Genomic DNA, 18,667 nt, shown 5'->3' on the forward strand with positions numbered 1-18,667 from the left:
CGTCCAGCTGCTGGCGGCGGACCAGAGGGTCTGCGTCCATTTGATAGGAACCCTCTTTGGTAAGAGCTCTGCTGCGGCCTAGCAGGGCAGCTGGGGGAAGGCAGTTCCCCCTTTTTTCTTTTAATAGATGTGTAAACGTGGCGCTTCTCCGCATTTGAAATGAACAAAAAAAGCAAAAGAATATCGAGGTACCCAATTCCATACTTCCACCGTCCTGTGTTAAGGGTGTTAGCACTCCCCTTGGAAAACCGCCTGCCGTTTGGTTTAGAGTAGGTTAATTAAGCCCCTTAATTAAGCCCCTCATTCCCCAGGGAGCAGGATTGGCATGTTCGTAAACCGCTTGCCATTTCCCATAGTACCTTGACTTTAGCTTTAAAGTCTTTTCTGGAGAACGGGGAGCGCCTGGTGTACGATTCTCCCCTGAGCGCCCTCCATTCTGGTCTTGTGTCTTGGCGCTTTCTCATCTTGCTGAACTCTGGCGTTACATAAAGATTCGTACAGAAATGAAAACGTGAGCTGAAAAGGGTGTCGCAGGATTTAATAACAAATGTGCAAAATAGGAATCTGCATAGTGGTGTTCTTTTTTCACGCCACCACGTTGCTTTTCTAGAAATCCTTGTGGCCGTAGGAGTGTAATACCTGCTGTGTTCTGGTGGGTCAGCCTCACAGCAGAATACAGTGTCTGGTGCGATGTCAGAAAGTGCCTTTCCAGTACCAGTCTCTATGGTCTTGAACATCTCTTACTGGTTTGTGTTGGCACAGCAGTGCTGTGGGAAAGGTCTTTGAAATGTCTAAAATCTTGACAGAAGAAATAATGGTCTAAATGAGGGAATAGTAAGGCAGGAAGAGAAAGGTAGAAGGCATGAATGCAAGTGCCTTCAAAGAGCAGATATACTGGATTCCTTTAATTCCATGATCTCATTTGCACATCACAGATAATTCTTGTCCTTTGGGGGAAAGTGACTTACGAGCCCCTTCCCCTGCCTTGACGCGCTGAATAATTCAGTGTTTTCCCAGTTGTTTTCCCAGCACAAACGGTGTTGTGCGTGTTTTGGGAGCAGCTTTGTTAGAAACAGAACTTTGTGCAGGATTAGTTCTCTCTGTTGCACAAATGTTCGTTGGGCGAGCGCTGCCTGCACGCATAGTCCTGTATGGATGTGGAGGGAGCGCTGTGTGCGGCCAGCTCCGTCCTACACTGTATGACCCTAACACAAAATACCACAGAAGACAGGGGAGCTGTGCTTGCATTTCAATGCTTTTGTCTGCTTTTAAATAATTATTCTCTCTCTCTCTCTCAGCAGCTTTGCAATTGGATGGCTTGGGGACAGCTTTGGGATTTTACTGTACTTGGTGCGACTTCTAGAGTAGTTGGAATCCAAGCCTGAGCTTGGGGCTGCAGACAATGACATGTACATTGTGGATAGAGCCTAAATGAACCAAGGATCATTTGGTGCAAGAGTGTAAAAGGGACCCCCAGAGGTTTGAGCAATGCTGTGGAGGAAGTATTGATAGTAAATTCAGGAAAATACATTCATTTTTGGAGAGAGAATATTGGGATAAGCACGGGCAGAAGAAAGAGGGTTAGGAGAACAGAGGTGTAGTGTGGAGCATCACGTATGAGGAGACAGGGAATTTCAGGTAAGCCTGAATTTCAGGCAGCTAATATTGCAATGTTCACTAATGCTGTATACAAATCTTTTCCAAAGTGTAAGGAAGTTACTGAGGACCGGGCAGATGAGGCAGGAAATAAGTAATTTCTTCACCTGCAATGTCATAACATTGCTTTAGTTGGTCAAAATTCCGAGAGGTCATGGTGTCTCCGGAGCGGAGGTAATTTGATTGGGTATGTTGAAGCAAGTGGTTTGGTGTGGCGGAAGTGAGGGTCTGGACCAGATGCCTGATGCTCTAGGTACCTGAAGTTGAAAGGAGCTGGAAGGTAGACTTTCTTGTCTGTTGTGTAGAGTGAGACAGTGGCTTGTTTTAATATAGCCACTCTTGTTGTGTAAATGGCTTGTGAAGTGGTGCCTTCAGGTTCAACTTAACTTTGGGATAATTTCCGTGTGCTTTAAACCTGGTGTTCAGATTTGGTCTCGGGATTCTCAGTACTGTGGAGGGAGAAGACTGCTCATGGTAATTAGTATGAGTGGAAGATAGAAAGCACAGCTCACAGCTGGGCTCTGACTTCCGTCATTCTGGAGCGTTGCTTCAGATGTGTAATATTGGATACATGCAGTGAGATGTGGCGGTGGTAGCAGTTACTTATTTACTTACATAGGTGGAGCCATTGACTTCAGCTATAAAGTATGTCAACAAATTTGCAGGATAACTGAATGCCTTGTGTCCCTGTGTCCTGCTTATGGAGGTGCCTTCTGTGATACTCCCTGAGAGTGTCCACCTTCCTCTGATGAAGTCAGGCTGGTGTCATGTGAAGCGGGGAAAACAAAACAGTTCTGAAAAAAATGTGCAGCTCTTTTTACAAGAAGGCATTACAGCACTGGTGATCACAAGCAGGAGTGAGTTCCGTGACTGACTGTGGTTTACCTTTTAGGGATGTTGCATACCGTGGAAGACAGCGGTGCCCTGGACCTATTCGTAGAAGGTGAGAGGCAGATGCCACGTCTCAATTACTGACAGTTTGCGAAGGGAGGCTCTGTCTTGTCTGATAACTACAGTGAGATGCTCAGCTTCTACCCAGCTTGAACTGGGAACAGCCTCTATTTTCTATCAGTACAACAGTGATGAGCAGACTATTCCAATATTTGGGGGCAGGGGAGTGCGTGCAGATTTAAATATTTAGCATTTCTCTCACAGGTTCTATGTGTGCCATGAATTTAGTGTCAGATGGGTAATAGTGGTAAACAGAGCCTCATCTTTGGCATCTTTGAACCTGCCTGAAGTCTCAAAGCAAATGGAAATCTTCCTGTAGGTTTCAATGAGCTTCGGGATCTACTGCCTTCTCCTCAGGATGGAGAGTATTTGGGATTCAGCTGTATGGGCTGCAGATTCCTCTTGAGCAGTCCTTCATTTGAAAGATGAAGGAAATGCCTCCAGGGCTGACAAAGGAATCTCTGCAGTCCAGTTAACCTTGGATGTCTCTGCTGAGTCTGATGATGTTAGCAATGGAATGATTTCCTCCTGTCCAGCCATGAAAGATTAAGGGAGGTGTGACCAGCTCCTCCCTCCAGAGGGCTTTCAGTTTTCAGGCACTTGCTTGAAATGGTGTTGAAAAGGTGAGAAGTCTTTCTGTCATGTGGAGAGACAGATGCTCCCAAACGGAGGAATTTTAACTTCGTGTTACCTAACTCTTGGAAGTTTTTAGAGAGTCTGAGAGTTCAGGGCAAGAAAGGGCCATTAAACCATCTATAAATCACCCGTCTCAAGATACGCCTCTGCTGAGATGCGTAGCTCTTTAACTAAAGTAGGTCTCCTAGATAAACATCCAGTATTGCCCCAGATATACCAAGAGATGGCAATCCTAGAAGTCTCTGGTATTTTTTTTTATGGCACTTTCCTAGAATACAAATTAAAAGTGTGTTTTTCAAATGAGTCATGCCATGACAGCAAGATACATCCAAGACACCATTACCAAATCCTATGGAACAACGTTCTGCAGAGTCTCAGTAAGGGGGCTATTGTCAAGACTTTATTTGCTGAATGTTCAGGTGGCCAGGTTCTAAAAGTACCAGAAGAGGAACTTTGCTTCCTGAAACTGGTCCACTGGTGTTTCTGTGGAGGCAGAGGCAGCCAGGCAGCATCCAGCACTTCCCTTGTGATTTTGTTAGGGAAATCCTGGGTGATGTACAGCCAGTGCCTGGTAAACGTAGTTTCTTGTTCATTCCTTTTATTAGGACAGAGCGGACAGAGTTCTTAAAGTTGCAGTGAACCAAGAATAACAGCCCTTACTTGGGGCTGAAGAGGTGAACAGTGCCACAAAGGTGACTGGGGCTTTTCTGGCAAGGTATATGGGGTAACTGCAGTGGGGAGGAGTGGCTGATAGGCTGCACTGTTACCTCAGGGGCAGTAGCAGCTGGAGGAGGAGCTCTCAGTCTGCCTCTAAGGGTACTCAGCAGTTTCAGTTCCAATGTCTTCTCTGGAAAGATACATTTTTGAAGGCCAATTTTTATACTGTAGGAAGCCTGCTCTATCCAATTTCCAGAATTTTTTATGCTTTTAAGATAGGGCTTTGTTTCCTTCCCTTCCTGGTTCCTTATGTTTACTTGGTGTCCTGATGCTCGATTTGTTGCTTGCAGTTCATTTCCATGCATGGTTTGTAGCGCAGCTAGAATGGGACTGCTGTCATGTTGCTGCAGAGAGCTGGGGCTGGGCCATCAGAAGTAATAGCGCTGGGAATGTTGATGTTACCCTGCTCTCTCAGCACCTTCGTGCTCATTTAATTTCTAAGCTCTTTGCTCGCTGGTCTGCTAAAGCCCCGTGGAAGATGGATTGTGAGTGCTCTTGGGTGTGAATTACTGATCCGCTTTCTTCTGCCTAGTTCTGGTGCGGCTTGTAGTGGAGCTGAAGTCAGAACAATACTTACGCTGCATTTTGGATGAAAGCCAAAAAGAGGTCAGTGAAGATGAATTCCCTGCCCTTCCTTTCAATCCTTCAGAGGTTGAGGAGATGGGAATGAGTGGCCTTACAAGACTGCACGCTGGGATGCAGCCTCTGCTGCAGTGGGATGTCCTAGTGCCAGCTCCTCTGCTGTGATTTTGGCAGTGTCGGTGTCTACCCTGGAGTTTTCCTATTTTCCTTGCAGCCATACGGTTTCATGATGCTCTTGTGAAGCTGTGTGGCTTCCTCAGATTCTTCTTTTCCTACCTTACTGTTTTAGTGACATGGGGAGGTTTCCCAACCTGTACCGTGGGCTCTTGCTCTCTTCATTCCTGAGTTTTTGATGGTCCTGTGGGGTACAAAAAATTGGGAAGTAGTGAAAGTGGGGAGAAGTTCAGCTAGTTCATCTGCTCATGTAAGAGCTGGTAGGGGAGAGAGAAGAAAAGGTGCAACAAGCAAGGGATTTCTTGGATTAATGAAAAGACATTTTGGAGACTTAGTGGTGTGTTCAGGGTTTCCTGTGGTTTATCCTAAGTGGTGAAGAGGACCCAGCTTAGGACAAGATCCTATTCTGGAGTATTATGTATCACCGAGAGCTTGCTGGTTTAGGCACATTTCTGCCTTTGGACTGTGCCATAGAATCACAGAATTGTTTAGATTGGAAAAGACCTCCAAGATCATCAGGTCCAACCATTAACGTAACACTGACAAGTCCACCACTGCTAAACCATGTCCCTAGGCACCACATCTACCCATCTTTTAAATACTTCCAAGGATGGGGACTCCAACCACTTCCCTGGGCAGCCTGGTCCAATGCTTGGCAACCTCACCAGCAAAACATTTTCTTTCTCTGTCTCCTCTACAGCTGTGCAAAGCAACTACCATGAGAGGCAGCCTGCCCACATTCACGCTCTTGGGCAAGCTGGCAGATGCCATCCCAGGCTTTGCTGATATACTGGTGGTAGAGCACAGTGAGTAATGTGTCATGCTCCACTGAAGGGTAGTGTTCACAGCCTAATAAACATACGTGTGCAGGCATTTCCCCATCCCCTGTGTGAACTCGTGAGGGTCACACAAGAAGCCTGTCCAGAAGTTGGAGTGGCATTCAGGCCTCCTGGGTTGCAGGTCAGTACCTTCATAGCAGGCTTGTCATTGTGCTCTTAGCCAGCCTGGCAAAACTGGCCTCTGAGAACTGGGGTTTGCGGTCTGCCTCATAGGCAACACACATTTAGTTTTTCTTTCCTTGGTCCAGCCCCGGGGGTCTGGTGAGCAGGCTTAGCTGTTTGTGGAAGTAGCTGGGATGATGGATCTTCATATGATGAACAGCGAGCTCCTCTGGCCATTTATTACTGTACCTCCTCTGTTCAGAGCGACAGATGGTGGTGAGCATATCACCTAATTTTGGCACTCGTTAATCTGCATACACCAGTCTGTCCAGGTGGCTTTTGCAAGTTTTCAAGGGAAATAGGTCAGTGCTTTTAAAAAGTCAGTTCGTTGGTGTGAATGTTTGCCATTTCTGTTCCTCATGCTAGGTAATTTAGTGGATCATCTGCTGATGGGCTTGACGTACCCAAATGAAGGTATAAAGGCTGCTGTCTGCTACTTGTATGGCAAGCTGTACTCCTCTCCTGTTGGCACAGAACGGCTCTCAGCACACTTCGAAGAAAGGCTGTGTGGTCTCTTCTTGAATACTTTGGGGCATGCACAGACAAAGGAGCTGCAGGTTAATTGTTTGGGTAAGGCATTGGTGAGAGAAACTGCAAGGTGCAAGGGAAGGCTGAGAATGAGGGAAGAGTCCTTGGCTGGTTTAGACTCTCTAATGTGGGCTGTTCCTAGAGGAGCTTTTTGCTGCTTCTCTGAAGCAATCAATCCTTTCTGTTGCTCTACAGCATCAAATGGCCCAGACCTGCTGCTGAGCTCCCCCAGCCCTCCATTGTCCCTCGAGCCCCACGTTTGCCTGGCACTGACTAATCGTTGGGGTCTCTTCAGAGCTTGCACTGTCTCAGTTTGATGTTTCATCCTAGGAACAGACCATCCCTCAAAGTGTCTGAATGCAAATGCTATGCACAGACAGGTGGGTTTTGTAGAGCAGCGGGATGGATTCTAACAAATTCTAACAAAAGTCTTCAGATGTGAGGCATTATGTTATTTAGGTTAGAAAGCTAATGTGGAAGTGGCACTTTCTTGCATTTATGCTTCCAGCTGCATGTATCAACTGTTGCTGTGGAGCACAGTTTCAGCCTTTCTGACATGGCTTGTTTGTAAACCATCCAGGGAATTCCTTTTTCTTGTAGGAGGTAAGCAGGAACTGGATTGCTCCTCAGATCATCTACTCAGTTACTAGAAATGGATGATGATTCCTTTGAAAGTAGAACTCCATAGCTCAGATGATACCCCTTGTGAATTTGTATTGACGTGTACTGATAATTTGCATCAATACCTGTGGCAGTGCTCTATACTTTTATAGTGAGAGCTTTTTTCTGTGTGTGGATATCCTTTAGCTAAACATGGCTGTTTCAGTAAGAGCCTGTGAAAGTAGAAGGGGAAGATAAATGCCTGTTCTCTAGGAAGTAATCCAGGGAAAATGTCTAGTTATTGTTGGCTCACTGACTGTGGCTTGGAGAAAAATACAGGTCAGGAGCTCTCCCAGGAAACAGTTTAAAGGCTGGGTACTGGAGCACAGAAGACGATGAGAGTAGAGTGCTCCTGAGATCATGCACCAGTGCACATGCATGTCTCTGAGAAGGAACAGGGAGCAGATCAGACCTAGCAAAAACATGAGCAACAAGGGGCTGCAAGACATGGGGTTTGTGGCTTTATTTGGGGATACAGTGAGAAGCACCTCCCTAAAACGGAGGTGAGGGCCTTTGTTAGGGGTGCAGGAAAGGGGAGGAAGTTGGCAACAAGTCTTAGGCTGTAAATACTCCTGTGTTCGTATAATCCTTGCTATACCCAGTATGGTGCTCACTCTTGCTCCCCCTTTTGCAGGTTTGCTAAAGGAGCTGCTGAAATCTGACCATTTTGTATCCACTCTTATGAATAATTCAAAGACAGAGGAGGAGTCTGAGAACCCTGATGTTTTACAAGGGGAAAATCCACTGCCACTTGTGCTCAAAAAGGTGATTGCTGAAGTAGTAGTGAATTGTTGGTAGACACAAAGAACCTGCTGACCTGTACTGAATCTTTATCTGAGGTGCTTGAGTATGCTGTTGCCAACACCAGCAGTAGAGGCTGCAGTGGGAAATGGGGACACCCCCGTAGGTCACCTCATTGTTCATTCCTGCATCCTGGACGGGGGGAAGTTTTACTCGTGGCATCAGCTGATTTTGCTCACTCACACTTGAGGTCTGATACAGCACTGGTAGTGCCAGCATGACTAAGCATGGGGGCAGAGCTATTCTTACTCATAATCTTCTCTGTTGTTGTCCTCATTTTGCATTTTTTTTGAGTGTATTTGGTCCAGTGCTTTATCTTGCCTTAGCAAGTTTAATCCGTGAACTACACACCGAAAGAGAGATATTAATTTATGTTTGTGGCTAGTTGACCCTGGCTGGATGCAAGGTGCCCACCAACATCACTCCCCTCCTCAGCTGGACAGGGGAGAGGAAAATATAATTAAAAGCTCGCGGCTCAAGATAAGGACAGGGAGATCACTCACCAATTACTGCCACAGGGAAAACAGACTCGACTTGGGGAAATCAGTTTAATTTATTACCAATCAAATCAAAGTAGGGTAATGAGAAATAAAAACTGAATCTTAAAAACACCTTCCCCCCACCCCTCCCTTCTTCCCAGGCTTAACCTTACTCCCAACTTTCTCTACCTCCTCCCCCTGAGCAGCTCAGGGAGTTGGGGAATGGTGGTTGTGGTCAGTTCATCTCACGTTATCTCTGCCGCTCCTTCCTCCTCAGGGGGAGGACTCCTCACACTCTTCCCCTGCTCCATTGTGGGGTCCCTCCCACAGGAGACAGTCCTCCACGAACTTCTGCAATGCCAGTCCTTCCCATGGGCTGCAGTTCTTCACAGATGGCTCCAGCATGGGTCCCCTGCAGGGTCACCAGCCCAGCCAGCAAACCTGCTCCAGCCTGGGCTCCTCTCCACAGGGCCACAGGTCCTGCCAGGAGCCTGCTCCAGCCTGGGCTTCCCATGGGATCACAGCCTCCTTTGGGCACCCCCCTGCTCCAGCATGGGGTCCTCCCCAGGCTGCAGGTGGAGATCTGCTCCACTGTGAGCCTCCATGTGCTGCTGGGGCCCCACCATGGGCTGCGGGGGAATCTCTGCTCCGGCGCCTGGAGCACCTCCTGCCCCTCCTGCTGCACTGGCCTGGGTGTCTGTAGAGTTGTTTCTCTCACATATTCTCACTCCTCTCTTCAGCTGCAGTTGTGCAGGGTTTTTTTTCGCCCTTAAATATGTTATCCCAGAGGCGCTACCACTGTCGCTGATGGGTTTGGCCTTGGTCAGCAGCGGGTTCATCTTGGAGCTGGCTGGCATTGGCTCTGTCAGACATGGGGGAAGCTTCTGGCATCTCCTTGCAGAAGCCACCCCTGCAGCCTCCTGCTACCAAAGCCTTGCCACGCAAACCCAATACAATGTTTTAAATTTTAAAATGTAGAGGAAACTGTTTCCTACTCATATCTGCATAGTTGACTTCCTGTCTCATTTTGACTTTTGTTTCCCAACAGCTTTTGTTGACCAGAGATGAGATGTTACAGGCAGCAAGTTCTCACTGTGTGGCTGCAGTGCTGGTTCACTCTCCCAGCAGATATGCTCCTGCTTTTATCCATGCAGATGTCCCAGGTGAAGAAATGCAGTGGCATCTTACTGTTCATCTCCCAATATCAAAGCACTCCCTGGCTGTTTGTTTTAGGAATCAGTCTAGCTCCATGAACTCCACTGATGGCATAATGTGTGTGGTGACCATTTTATACCAGTAAAAACGGCTAATGTGATTTTAGGAATAGAAGGGGAGAGTAAGTCCTTGAGGTCAAGGTCCTCTTGCAGGACCGTAGATACAAGCCTAAACAGGCTGGGGTTCCATCTTATCCCACTGAGTATTGTAAGTCTGCACAGAATGTGGTCTAGGATTTAGCTTTAGAATGCAGCTGTGGGCGATGGTTTATTATTTCTCTGTAATCCCAAAAGACAGAAATGCTTTCATTTTACAAATTCTTTGTGAGATGTAAAAGTTCTGAGGGGAAAGAAAAAAAAAAAAAGAGATCACTGCATCTGTGGTAAAGCTTGCTTTGTGGCTTTTCGTTTGTGCCAAAGGCTAGAGCCGCAATTCGGCTCCTGCCTGCTGAGTTTGTGCTGGGAAGATGCCTGCCTGCAGGACTCTGCTCTCCAGTCACCTTGTTTTGAAGACGAGCCTACCCCCAAGCATTGACTCCATCCTCCATTCCTGCCATTTCATAATACAACTGTTCTCCCTGTGGCTGTTGCTATGTTTCCTTGCTTCCTCCTCCTTCCTCTGCTCTGTTCTAGAAGCAGCTGTGCCATGCTGTGAGCAGACTGCCTCTTACCAGGGTGACCTTACTTGTGTGTGTGTTTGCAGAATTCCTGTTTGAGTGTCTCCTGTGCAAAAGTGAAATTCTCATCTGGTCAGTGTATTGCTGCCTGCTCCTCCTAACTGAAGAGCGCCTCTTCTTCTCAAAGTGTCACACAGTCTATGGTGAGTCACCAACCTTTCTGACAGTGGGATTGCAGTGATACTGTGGGCATTTGTTGTGCCTCTAGCTGAATTTCAGTGCTTTACACACAACCACAATTTCCAGTCAGGATGGATAAAGGACTGAAAATGAGTACCTATCAGACATGTTTGTGATGTCCAACATAGCTTGAATTTACAGTGTCACTGTCCTAATGAGTTCCTGACGAGCATGCGTTTGTTATAATAACAAGTTATCATGACTGACACTACCTAGATTACTATTATGTGTTTCTGTGGACATGCCAAGAGTGGATTTAGGAAGAAGGGCTAAGTTCCCTCCGTGCTTCTGGACTTCCCTCCAGCAGTGGAGGTTGCGGCGTGTTATCAGGGAGTTGAGTGAACACTCAGCAGTTTTGGGCAAGTGCTTTTTGTCAGTGGCTCAGAAGAATAATTGTTCAGATCTTTCTTCCTTTTTAAAAATGAATTTTGCTTCCATCCTGGAATTCGGGGTGTTAAAAGACCTCTCAGTGACTTCTTTTGTACATGTGCAGGCATTGAATCTCTGGTGAGGAGTCTCCAAGATGTCCTGCAGCTGAACAATGTGGAGTTGCACAAACAAGGGCTCCTGCTCTTCACTGAAATACTGAAGCGGTAAGCGAGTACCCCCATCAGGCTTGCAGAGTTTGGTGCCCCACAATGGAGGCTGTGATGCTTTTGCTTTTTACGGTTTTTGTCCAGGACCAAATATCTACACCCCCAGAGCCTTTGTGTTTGAAAGATGCTCCTAAACAAATGCATCTCCCTTATTCTTCTACAGAAGGGCCTGATGGTTGTTTCCAAACCTCCCAGCTTGTCCTTTTTGCATATGCATCCACCAGTATACCTGCCTCTTCCTGTTTCCTTGCCAATCTGGGAGGTGAAGTCTCCTTTCAGCTGTAGATAGAGCAGGAGGGAAGGCTTGGAAGGTCCTGGCATATGCGAGCAGGGCAGCTCCTGCTAAGTGCACCTCTGTGACAAAACAGAGCATGCAAATTCCATGGCTTCTAGTCTTGTATCATCATCTGAGCTAAATTCAAACAGCAAAACCAAATTCTAGACTGAAATACTAATGTCTTCTGTCACTTCTATCCTGTTGTTTTCTGCTAAGGAATAACATACCCTGGCTTATTTTTCTTCTGTGCTTCCTGTTCTTGCCTCTATGATCTTGTTCCTGTCCTGTCACGCTAGTGACAGAGTCTTGTTTTTGCCACTTAGTTCCCCCAAGAGAGCCCTTGAGCTGAATTTTGGAAATGTCATAGTCAATTTTGTAGCATGTGGCAGGGTAAAAAGGAGAAGGAAAAGCAGCAGTGCTAGAACAGTGTGATGATGCCAGTGTGGGATCTGTCAAAAAGAGAAACTAGGATGTGGGAAACACTAATTACAGCGTTTATGCTTGTAAAACAAAGAGAATGCTCTCTGCAATTATTCTCATTTTCTAGCACACTCATTCTGTTTCTCTGAGCTTTGCCTTAGAAATGGTGTTTTATTTAAAACTATCTCATAGTGGGGAGAGGGGGCTCATCCTGGAACCTCTCCTCTTGTTTTCTCCTTGCAGCTGCATTCTCTTGACACTGGTGGTGTCCAAGCAGGACAGGCTGCTCCCCTTGGCAGTATGTCAGGAATGGTGGGTAGCTGTCCCTGGAGTGCCCCTTGTCTCTCCCAGCACAACCGGAGTGGCAGGCACAGTTTGGGGCCCCAAGACGAGAGGCTGCAGGAAGCTGTGAGAGTGCTGTCCTTCACACTTTTCTCCCAGGCCCCGAAGACATCATAGTGCACCATATTGCACGTGGGTTTGTGCCTCTTGAGTGAGTCAGCAATACTCCTCCATCCCTTCCTCCCTGCGTGAGTCAGTGAAGACTTTTTTTTTTCCCTGATGTGTTTTACTTCAGAAGGTCAGTGATTAAAGAAAGGAAATACAGAGGATTAACAGAATTACAGTATAAGTAGAAACAACTTGGAAGTTCAGCACATCACTTACAGCTTGCGCCAGAGACTGCTCCTGGTGCCCAAGTCCCACAAGGCCTTTTCCCTGCCTTGCCCACCTTGCGGCTTTTTCTCGTGGCAGAATGTGAGGTGACTACTAAACTGGGTTTCATCCCACTGAGTGACTAAAAAGAGTAGTTCTGCCTCTGTTCACTTTTTGCCATGTAGCTGGGCTACTAGTGTAATTTCTCCTGAATTTCACTTTTCTCTCCCATTTGTGCATGGGAGCATGTGCTCCTGGCTTGCTTTAGTCAGGCACGTCTGTGAAAACAGAATAACGGGATACTTTTGGCTCCCAGGTCTGGCTCCTGTCATGCTGTGCTGCTTTTCTTGCTTTTCTTCAGAGAGGGCCTCTGGCAGGCTATTAGTGGATCTTGTCTGCACGTAGCTGCCTGTCTTCCCGACTGTACCTGACTTGCCAGGAACCAAATGAGCACAGCCTGCCGTTTACACAGCTCTGTCCACTAATGGGATTAATGGCTTGCCATCCTTCCATGCTCTCATGCTGAATGCTCAAAGGTGTTGGACCGCAAGGTGATCAGATGACCAAAATGCTCACTATCAAGAAGAATTGTCAAAACAGTTGGATTGTGTTTATTTTCCTGATTACTTTTCAAGTTCAATAAAGTCCCTGTCCTTCTGGCAGCATCTGGCATTAGAAGTGCTATAGGACTGTGAGAGAAGCTATTCTCATGGCATCGTCCTTGTTCTAGGGTGGTCGTGTTTGCTTGTTTACTCAGAAATATGAATTGCCAGATGAACCCGCAAATGCCAGAGCAGATGGCCTCAGCATAGAGTCCTAGGCAGAGAGATCACTGTGTTTTGCAAAGCCTGTTTTTCTTGTGCTTTTCATGTTGGTGTTTGCTGGTGCAGTCACACGGTTATCCAGGCTGTGGGTTTTTTTTCATCGTAGCAGGGCTCCAGACCTGCTGAAATTCACTCTTTGTAGCAAACCCCCCACCTGCTGAAGACTATGTCCTTGAGAGCAGCTGGCTCTAAATACTGAAAAGCATGGCTGGAACCACTCAGCTCAGCTCTCCATTTGGTGAAACGAGGAGAGGGCACTACAGTTACTTAACTCTGACAATATTCTCCTCATTTGTTTCCTCTTCGCAGGCAACCAGTGGAAATTAACTTATTCACACACCGAGGTGTATGTATAGAAGCCATTGATGTTTTGATGGAGACAGTGAACTGCCCAGTGCTGGAGGTGGTAGTGGAGGCTGTGAGAGCTGTGGCAGCTTTCCTGAGGTAGGCAGGAAAGTATTTGCAGGCTTTTCTTCAGATAGAACTGTTGATACCATGTTGGTTTCTGCAGCTCTCCTGTGGCTGTGTGGGTGAGTGTGCTCTGCAGTGGGACTTCTGGCTGAGACAGGCGTGGGTACAGCAGAGCTAGCTTCCCACCCGCCTCAAAAGGCTGCCAGGGCAATGAAGCTGTGGTAGGCAGCAAGTCAGTGCAGCAAGGACGTAGTGTCCCAGGCAGGCTTGTACTGCGGCTCCTATGGCTTTGTCACTCTGCACCCCATCCATAAGAGCAAGCATAAGACTCTGTACAGTCATATGCTTCCTGACAGTAGTGGGAGTGGACGGTGAATGCAGTGAGGGTGTGTTTGGGCTCACATCTGGATGAAGGCACTGTTCAGATACTGTGACCTGGGCTAGAGAGAAGTGGCAATGGCATATTGCTGTCAGAAGAACAGTTATTTCTGCTGGTGTTGCCTTCCCAGGTGGAATGTCCTCAGCAGGGAATGTGCATGCTGTCTTTGTCTCTACTTGTTCAGGAAGGACCATCTGAGCTCCCCTCCAGTCCCATATGAAGAGCTGCAGAAGCTGCTGGAGGCAGTGCTGAAGCGATGTGCCGACCTTTCTCCACCACAGAGTAGCAAGAGGCATGCAGTAAGTCAAAAGTTGTTGTTGATTGTTGGTAGGACCAAGCAGAACAGGGATGATCCTCCTAGCACACTATGTGGATGTTGTATATATGTTCCGTCCCCTTACCCTAAGGCTGTTGAGTTCTCTGGTGTTTCTTTTGATCCTCATGCCTCGAGGTGGTACCAATCTTTGTCTCTGAAGTAGCTGAAGATGGGTGCTGGTGAATGTTGTCTTTCTAAATTAATGAAGATTTGTGGGACACCACTTGAGTGTGCTGCTCTCTTTATATGTCCAATACTCCAAGGTCATTTGAACTTCCCCTTCTTCGGGCCCCCATCTTGTAGGCTGCGTCAGTCAATCAATTTTTTTGGCAATAAACATCTCTTGCTGTGCCTTCAGACCAAGAGGGTCATCATATATGCACTGTGATGCCTCAGCCAGGGAGCTCATAACTACTCTTTGAACTGCAAATCCTTTCCTGTTCCTGGAATATGTAGTTAGTGTGATGTGCTGCTGGGACCTGTGCACTTCTGAGGAGAGCCCCCATTACAGATGGCTAGTGAAAAGACAAGGGCTGAGCCTTCTGGCTCTAGGCTTAGAGCCATGTAGGTTTAGATCGCATGTCTGTGGTGGCATGTACATCTTGGTGGAGTACCAGAGCTCCAAATGTCTGCTGAACTATCTTTAGGCCCAAGTTCTGTGGTAGCAGATGCCTGTCTTCTCTGGCTGGAGAAGGCAGAACTGGTTTCTGCCCCATAGGCAGATGCTGGTCAGTCTGTTTGCATGCACACAGAATGTGGTGTCCCATTCAGAATAAGGAGCTTCATAGGAAGGAAATTAGGCAGGTAGTAAGGACATCCAGGCTGTCTTTAATGGGAGAAAAGTGGAAATGATTGTTCCTGTAGTAAGGTGTCTCAGCACCAAATGGAGAAGGAGTTCTGAACAGCCAGGTGCCAATGTGTCACTGTGCCCTCCTCTGGTAGTATTTGGAGAAAGCCACCACAACAAGTTAAGGCTTAAAGGCAGATTTTGAGTTCCTAGTGGTTCCCAGTTTGGGCAAATGATTAACTCTGATGCTGCAGTTAGCTTCTGGCTGAACTCAGTAGGATGCTGTGTGGGAACAAGAGCTAGTGCATGGATAGTTGCTTACAAATCTGAGCCAAAGTAGAGAACTTTTAAGATTTCAGTGCTGACCAAGGAGAGAAAATGTTCAGCATTGTCTGAAGAGCAATTGGAAGAAAAAAAATTTTTAAAAATACCAAGTTTTCCCAGAAGGGTTTGAAGCTCCATTAGCTGAGCTGTTTAAAACTCAGACCAAACCATGGCAATACAGACTGTAAAGACATGACAGTGCAGAACTACTAGCTCTGTAGCTCTGTCCTCCCTAAGAAGAGCACAGAAGCTCTCTAACTCTGCCCTCCCTGGGGAAAGCACAATAGTAAAAAAACAGTTATGTGAAAGAAGTGAGTGAAGGGAGATCAGTAGTTCCTCCTGCTGCTGAGATCGGAGAAGAAAGCTATTTTTACCAACAGTGAACTTAAGACTTCAAAGACTTCTCTTCTTTAACAGGGTGATCTCCTATTCTCAGTGTCTCACAGTCACTCAGCAAACAGAAATCTCAGCAGAGTTCCTCAGAGACAGGGCGAGTTCTTGCTTAACACCCTGGAAAGTTTCAGAAATGCTTGCAGGTGAGGACAGGTCAGGGAGGTGGGCATGTGGGTGATGTGTGTGTCCATGTCCATCTGTCCTTCTGTCCTTGTAACAGAGTTTCTCTACCCAACACCACCAATGAAGTATCATAGGTGAGTTCCATGCATAGCACTTGTCAGTCAAACAAAAGAAGGAGGGATGTGTAGTGATAGTGAAAATTTTGTGACACCTGGATGTGTCTCCCAAGAAATTTGCCTGGGACCTATCAGTTTATTTCATGTCTCTGGCCTTTGAAGACCTGCTTGAAAATTAGCCAAAACTGATGACGATGCAAACATGGTTGGAAGGTATGTGTGAAACCATATTCCTGTGCCCTGGGGTATGTGGTCTCGCTGCTGGGGCAGATTAACCATTCAGCAAATGTGTATCTGCTCCAGATGCTGGCCTTGTATTTGCTCGTGTCTGTGACCTGTTACTGCAAGTGGGTTTACAGGCACCAACTTTTCCTGTTTTTCTGGATGAGAGCTATCTCTCACCCTTAGCGGCACAGCAGACGGTAGTGTATCAAATCGGATCTGTTGTTAGGGAAGTCTGGCCAACTTTGTTATTTTGCCTTGCATCACTTGCATTTGGTTTGGCTGAGATAACTCAGTCAGAAGCAGGTGTCCCTGTCTCCACTGACCCAGTGTCTTGGGGTGGTATTAAAGGGCACTCAGCTTCTGTCATGGTTTTTAGATCAGCTGAATGGTCTCCTGGCAGATTTTCATAAGGTTTGCTGTATTGTGTGCTCCAGGCACTCTGGCCTGTCTGGGAACCTTTAGTCTTGCCACACTAGGGCTTTCCACAGCAGTTACTTTCTTCAGAGAAGCTAAGTCTTCCTTTCCTAACTTGTACTGTTGTGCAACGTTGCTGACTTTTAACAGCTTCACTCCAGAGGTAATTGTGTGATTGCCAGGTTCCTGTGTGTCCAACCCATCAAGTATTTGTGGGGTCCTTAATGGTGAAAGTTGTGACGGAAATATGGTGTCTCCTGACTTCTTTACAGAGTGAGAAGGATTCCTCTCTCTGCTGGTATCTGCTGTGTGTTTGTAGGTTAGCAGTGGAATTCCAGAGTGACCCCATGGCCCAGGAGAATGCTTTCACTGCCCCCAACTCTGAGAGCAAGGACACGCTGAGCAACTTCTGTGAGTTCCTGTTGAGGATTTGTGACAGTCTCTGCATCCCCATGGTCATGGTAGGGTTTCTTTTGAACTTGGTCTATTCCTTGGGTACCTGGAGAGGTGCTTTCAAGCACCAAGAGTGGGTTGCATAAGTGGGTTTGGGGGAAGAAAGCATGTAGAGTAAACCAAGAACAGCGGTGGCATTTGCCACCTCTCCAGAGCCAAATGTGGCATTATACAGTTCATGCAAAATGGGAATGTATGGTCTCAGAGGGTGGAGAAATTCATAGAGCTTCCATGTAGATGGCAGTGTCTTTCTTCAGACTGCGCAATCCCCTTGGCCTACCTGCCATGTTATCTAATCCATGGCAGCTCTGGATGTTGCAGAAAATGAAGAGTGCCTGAACCGTTGTTTCCCCTTCTGCCACTTTTTCAAAACTTGTCTGTGTCCTGGAAAGAAGGGGTTTTTTGCGTCTGCAATTTTGTTTTCACGCTTTTTTTCCAGAAGGTATTGAGGAGGCTGCCCAGTCTACACAGCGAGGGCAATACTAGGCATTGTGCCTCAGTAAGGCCAGGGATATGGTTTAAAAAGCAGCCGTGGAGAGTCATGTGTGCTTTAGTGCTCCGTACAGAGCTGTCACTAAGACGCTTTGAGCAGAATTGTCAAAACAATGGGACTCTGTTTGTGGTTCTAAATGTTGAGCAAATTTTGCTTGTGCTTTGCCACAGGCTCAGGTGTATGGATTATTGCAGTTGTTGGGAGCTTGGAGATGTTTTGGTGTGTATTTCTTTTAACCAATCTCTTGGTAGGCAGCTGCAGTGGCATTGCTGTTCTCCTCCCTGAAGGGAGGGTGCAGTGCACGTCCAGTTTGGCAAAGCTGCAGTCAGTCTGCTGTTTCTTGCTCATTGAACTTGGGTAAAAATTAATGGAGTGTGTGAAAATTGTCCAGTGACCTTCTACCAGAGTGAGTTGAGTGGCTCTGTTCTAAACAGTTTAGGGCTGGACTCTGTAGAGAACTTAAGCGCCTGTGTCTGCCACTACTCAATAAAATGCTGAAGCACGGGCGTTAAGTGTTAACTGAAGTCAGCTGCATTTAAGCATATGTCCTATGTTGTACACCACACTGGAGAATTAGCCGTCTGACCTGTAAGAGCAGTTATTTCCAGGGCAATATGGGCAGTAATGTCAGTCACCGTGCATTAAGGCCTAACTGGTTGCCAGCTGGAATCAAGAAGTTGTTTCTGGTTTGATGTAATGTCTTGCAGAGTTAGCAGCACAGCTCATAATGTTGGCAGAGGGGAGCGTTAGTTGCTTTCAAAGTGCTCTGTAAGCCTGTGTACTTGCTGCCAGGCATTTTGGTAGAACTGTTACTCCATTTGTTTGGATTTAGAAATCTGACTTTCTGGGTGGGCAGGAGGCCGGAAGAAAGCTGCTGCTTTCAATGTTTATTGTGTATCACACACCTGATCTTTTCTTCTTTACACAGAACTACCTGGAAAGGGCTGTCAGCCCATCAGTGATGGAGGTTTTCATCTCAACACTTAATACCCTCTTTACAGTGGTGCCAAACATGCGGAATAAGTTCTCCAAAAAGCTGGGTATGGGGGTAGTGTGGGATCATGTTCTCTGTGCTCTTAACTTAACTGATGGAACTTGCTGCAACTGCATATTACTGAGGCAATGAGCTTAATGAGACTTTATGTGGAGCGTTACATTGCATGTTTATATGAGCAAGAATAGAGTGCACAGTCAGGTCCAGCAGGT

General features: G+C 46.8%; 1 protein-coding gene across 1 annotated transcript in view; it reads left to right on the plus strand.

The window, feature by feature from the left end:
* The window catches only part of MEI1 (meiotic double-stranded break formation protein 1), a 41,012-nt gene that overhangs the window by 1,533 nt on the left and 20,812 nt on the right, over positions 1–18,667 (plus strand). Inside the window, exons 2-15 of the mRNA XM_035903196.1 lie at positions 8–59; positions 2,549–2,599; positions 4,493–4,566; positions 5,417–5,522; positions 6,084–6,287; positions 7,540–7,670; positions 9,234–9,348; positions 10,103–10,219; positions 10,750–10,849; positions 13,337–13,471; positions 14,002–14,116; positions 15,662–15,780; positions 16,835–16,976; positions 18,390–18,501. Coding sequence (XP_035759089.1) covers positions 8–59; positions 2,549–2,599; positions 4,493–4,566; positions 5,417–5,522; positions 6,084–6,287; positions 7,540–7,670; positions 9,234–9,348; positions 10,103–10,219; positions 10,750–10,849; positions 13,337–13,471; positions 14,002–14,116; positions 15,662–15,780; positions 16,835–16,976; positions 18,390–18,501 — 1,573 coding nt within the window. The remainder of the gene's footprint in view (positions 1–7; positions 60–2,548; positions 2,600–4,492; positions 4,567–5,416; positions 5,523–6,083; positions 6,288–7,539; positions 7,671–9,233; positions 9,349–10,102; positions 10,220–10,749; positions 10,850–13,336; positions 13,472–14,001; positions 14,117–15,661; positions 15,781–16,834; positions 16,977–18,389; positions 18,502–18,667) is intronic.

Source organism: Egretta garzetta, unplaced genomic scaffold (assembly GCF_000687185.1).
Source record: "Egretta garzetta isolate BGI_Z169 unplaced genomic scaffold, ASM68718v1 scaffold51, whole genome shotgun sequence".
Taxonomy (NCBI): domain Eukaryota; kingdom Metazoa; phylum Chordata; class Aves; order Pelecaniformes; family Ardeidae; genus Egretta; species Egretta garzetta.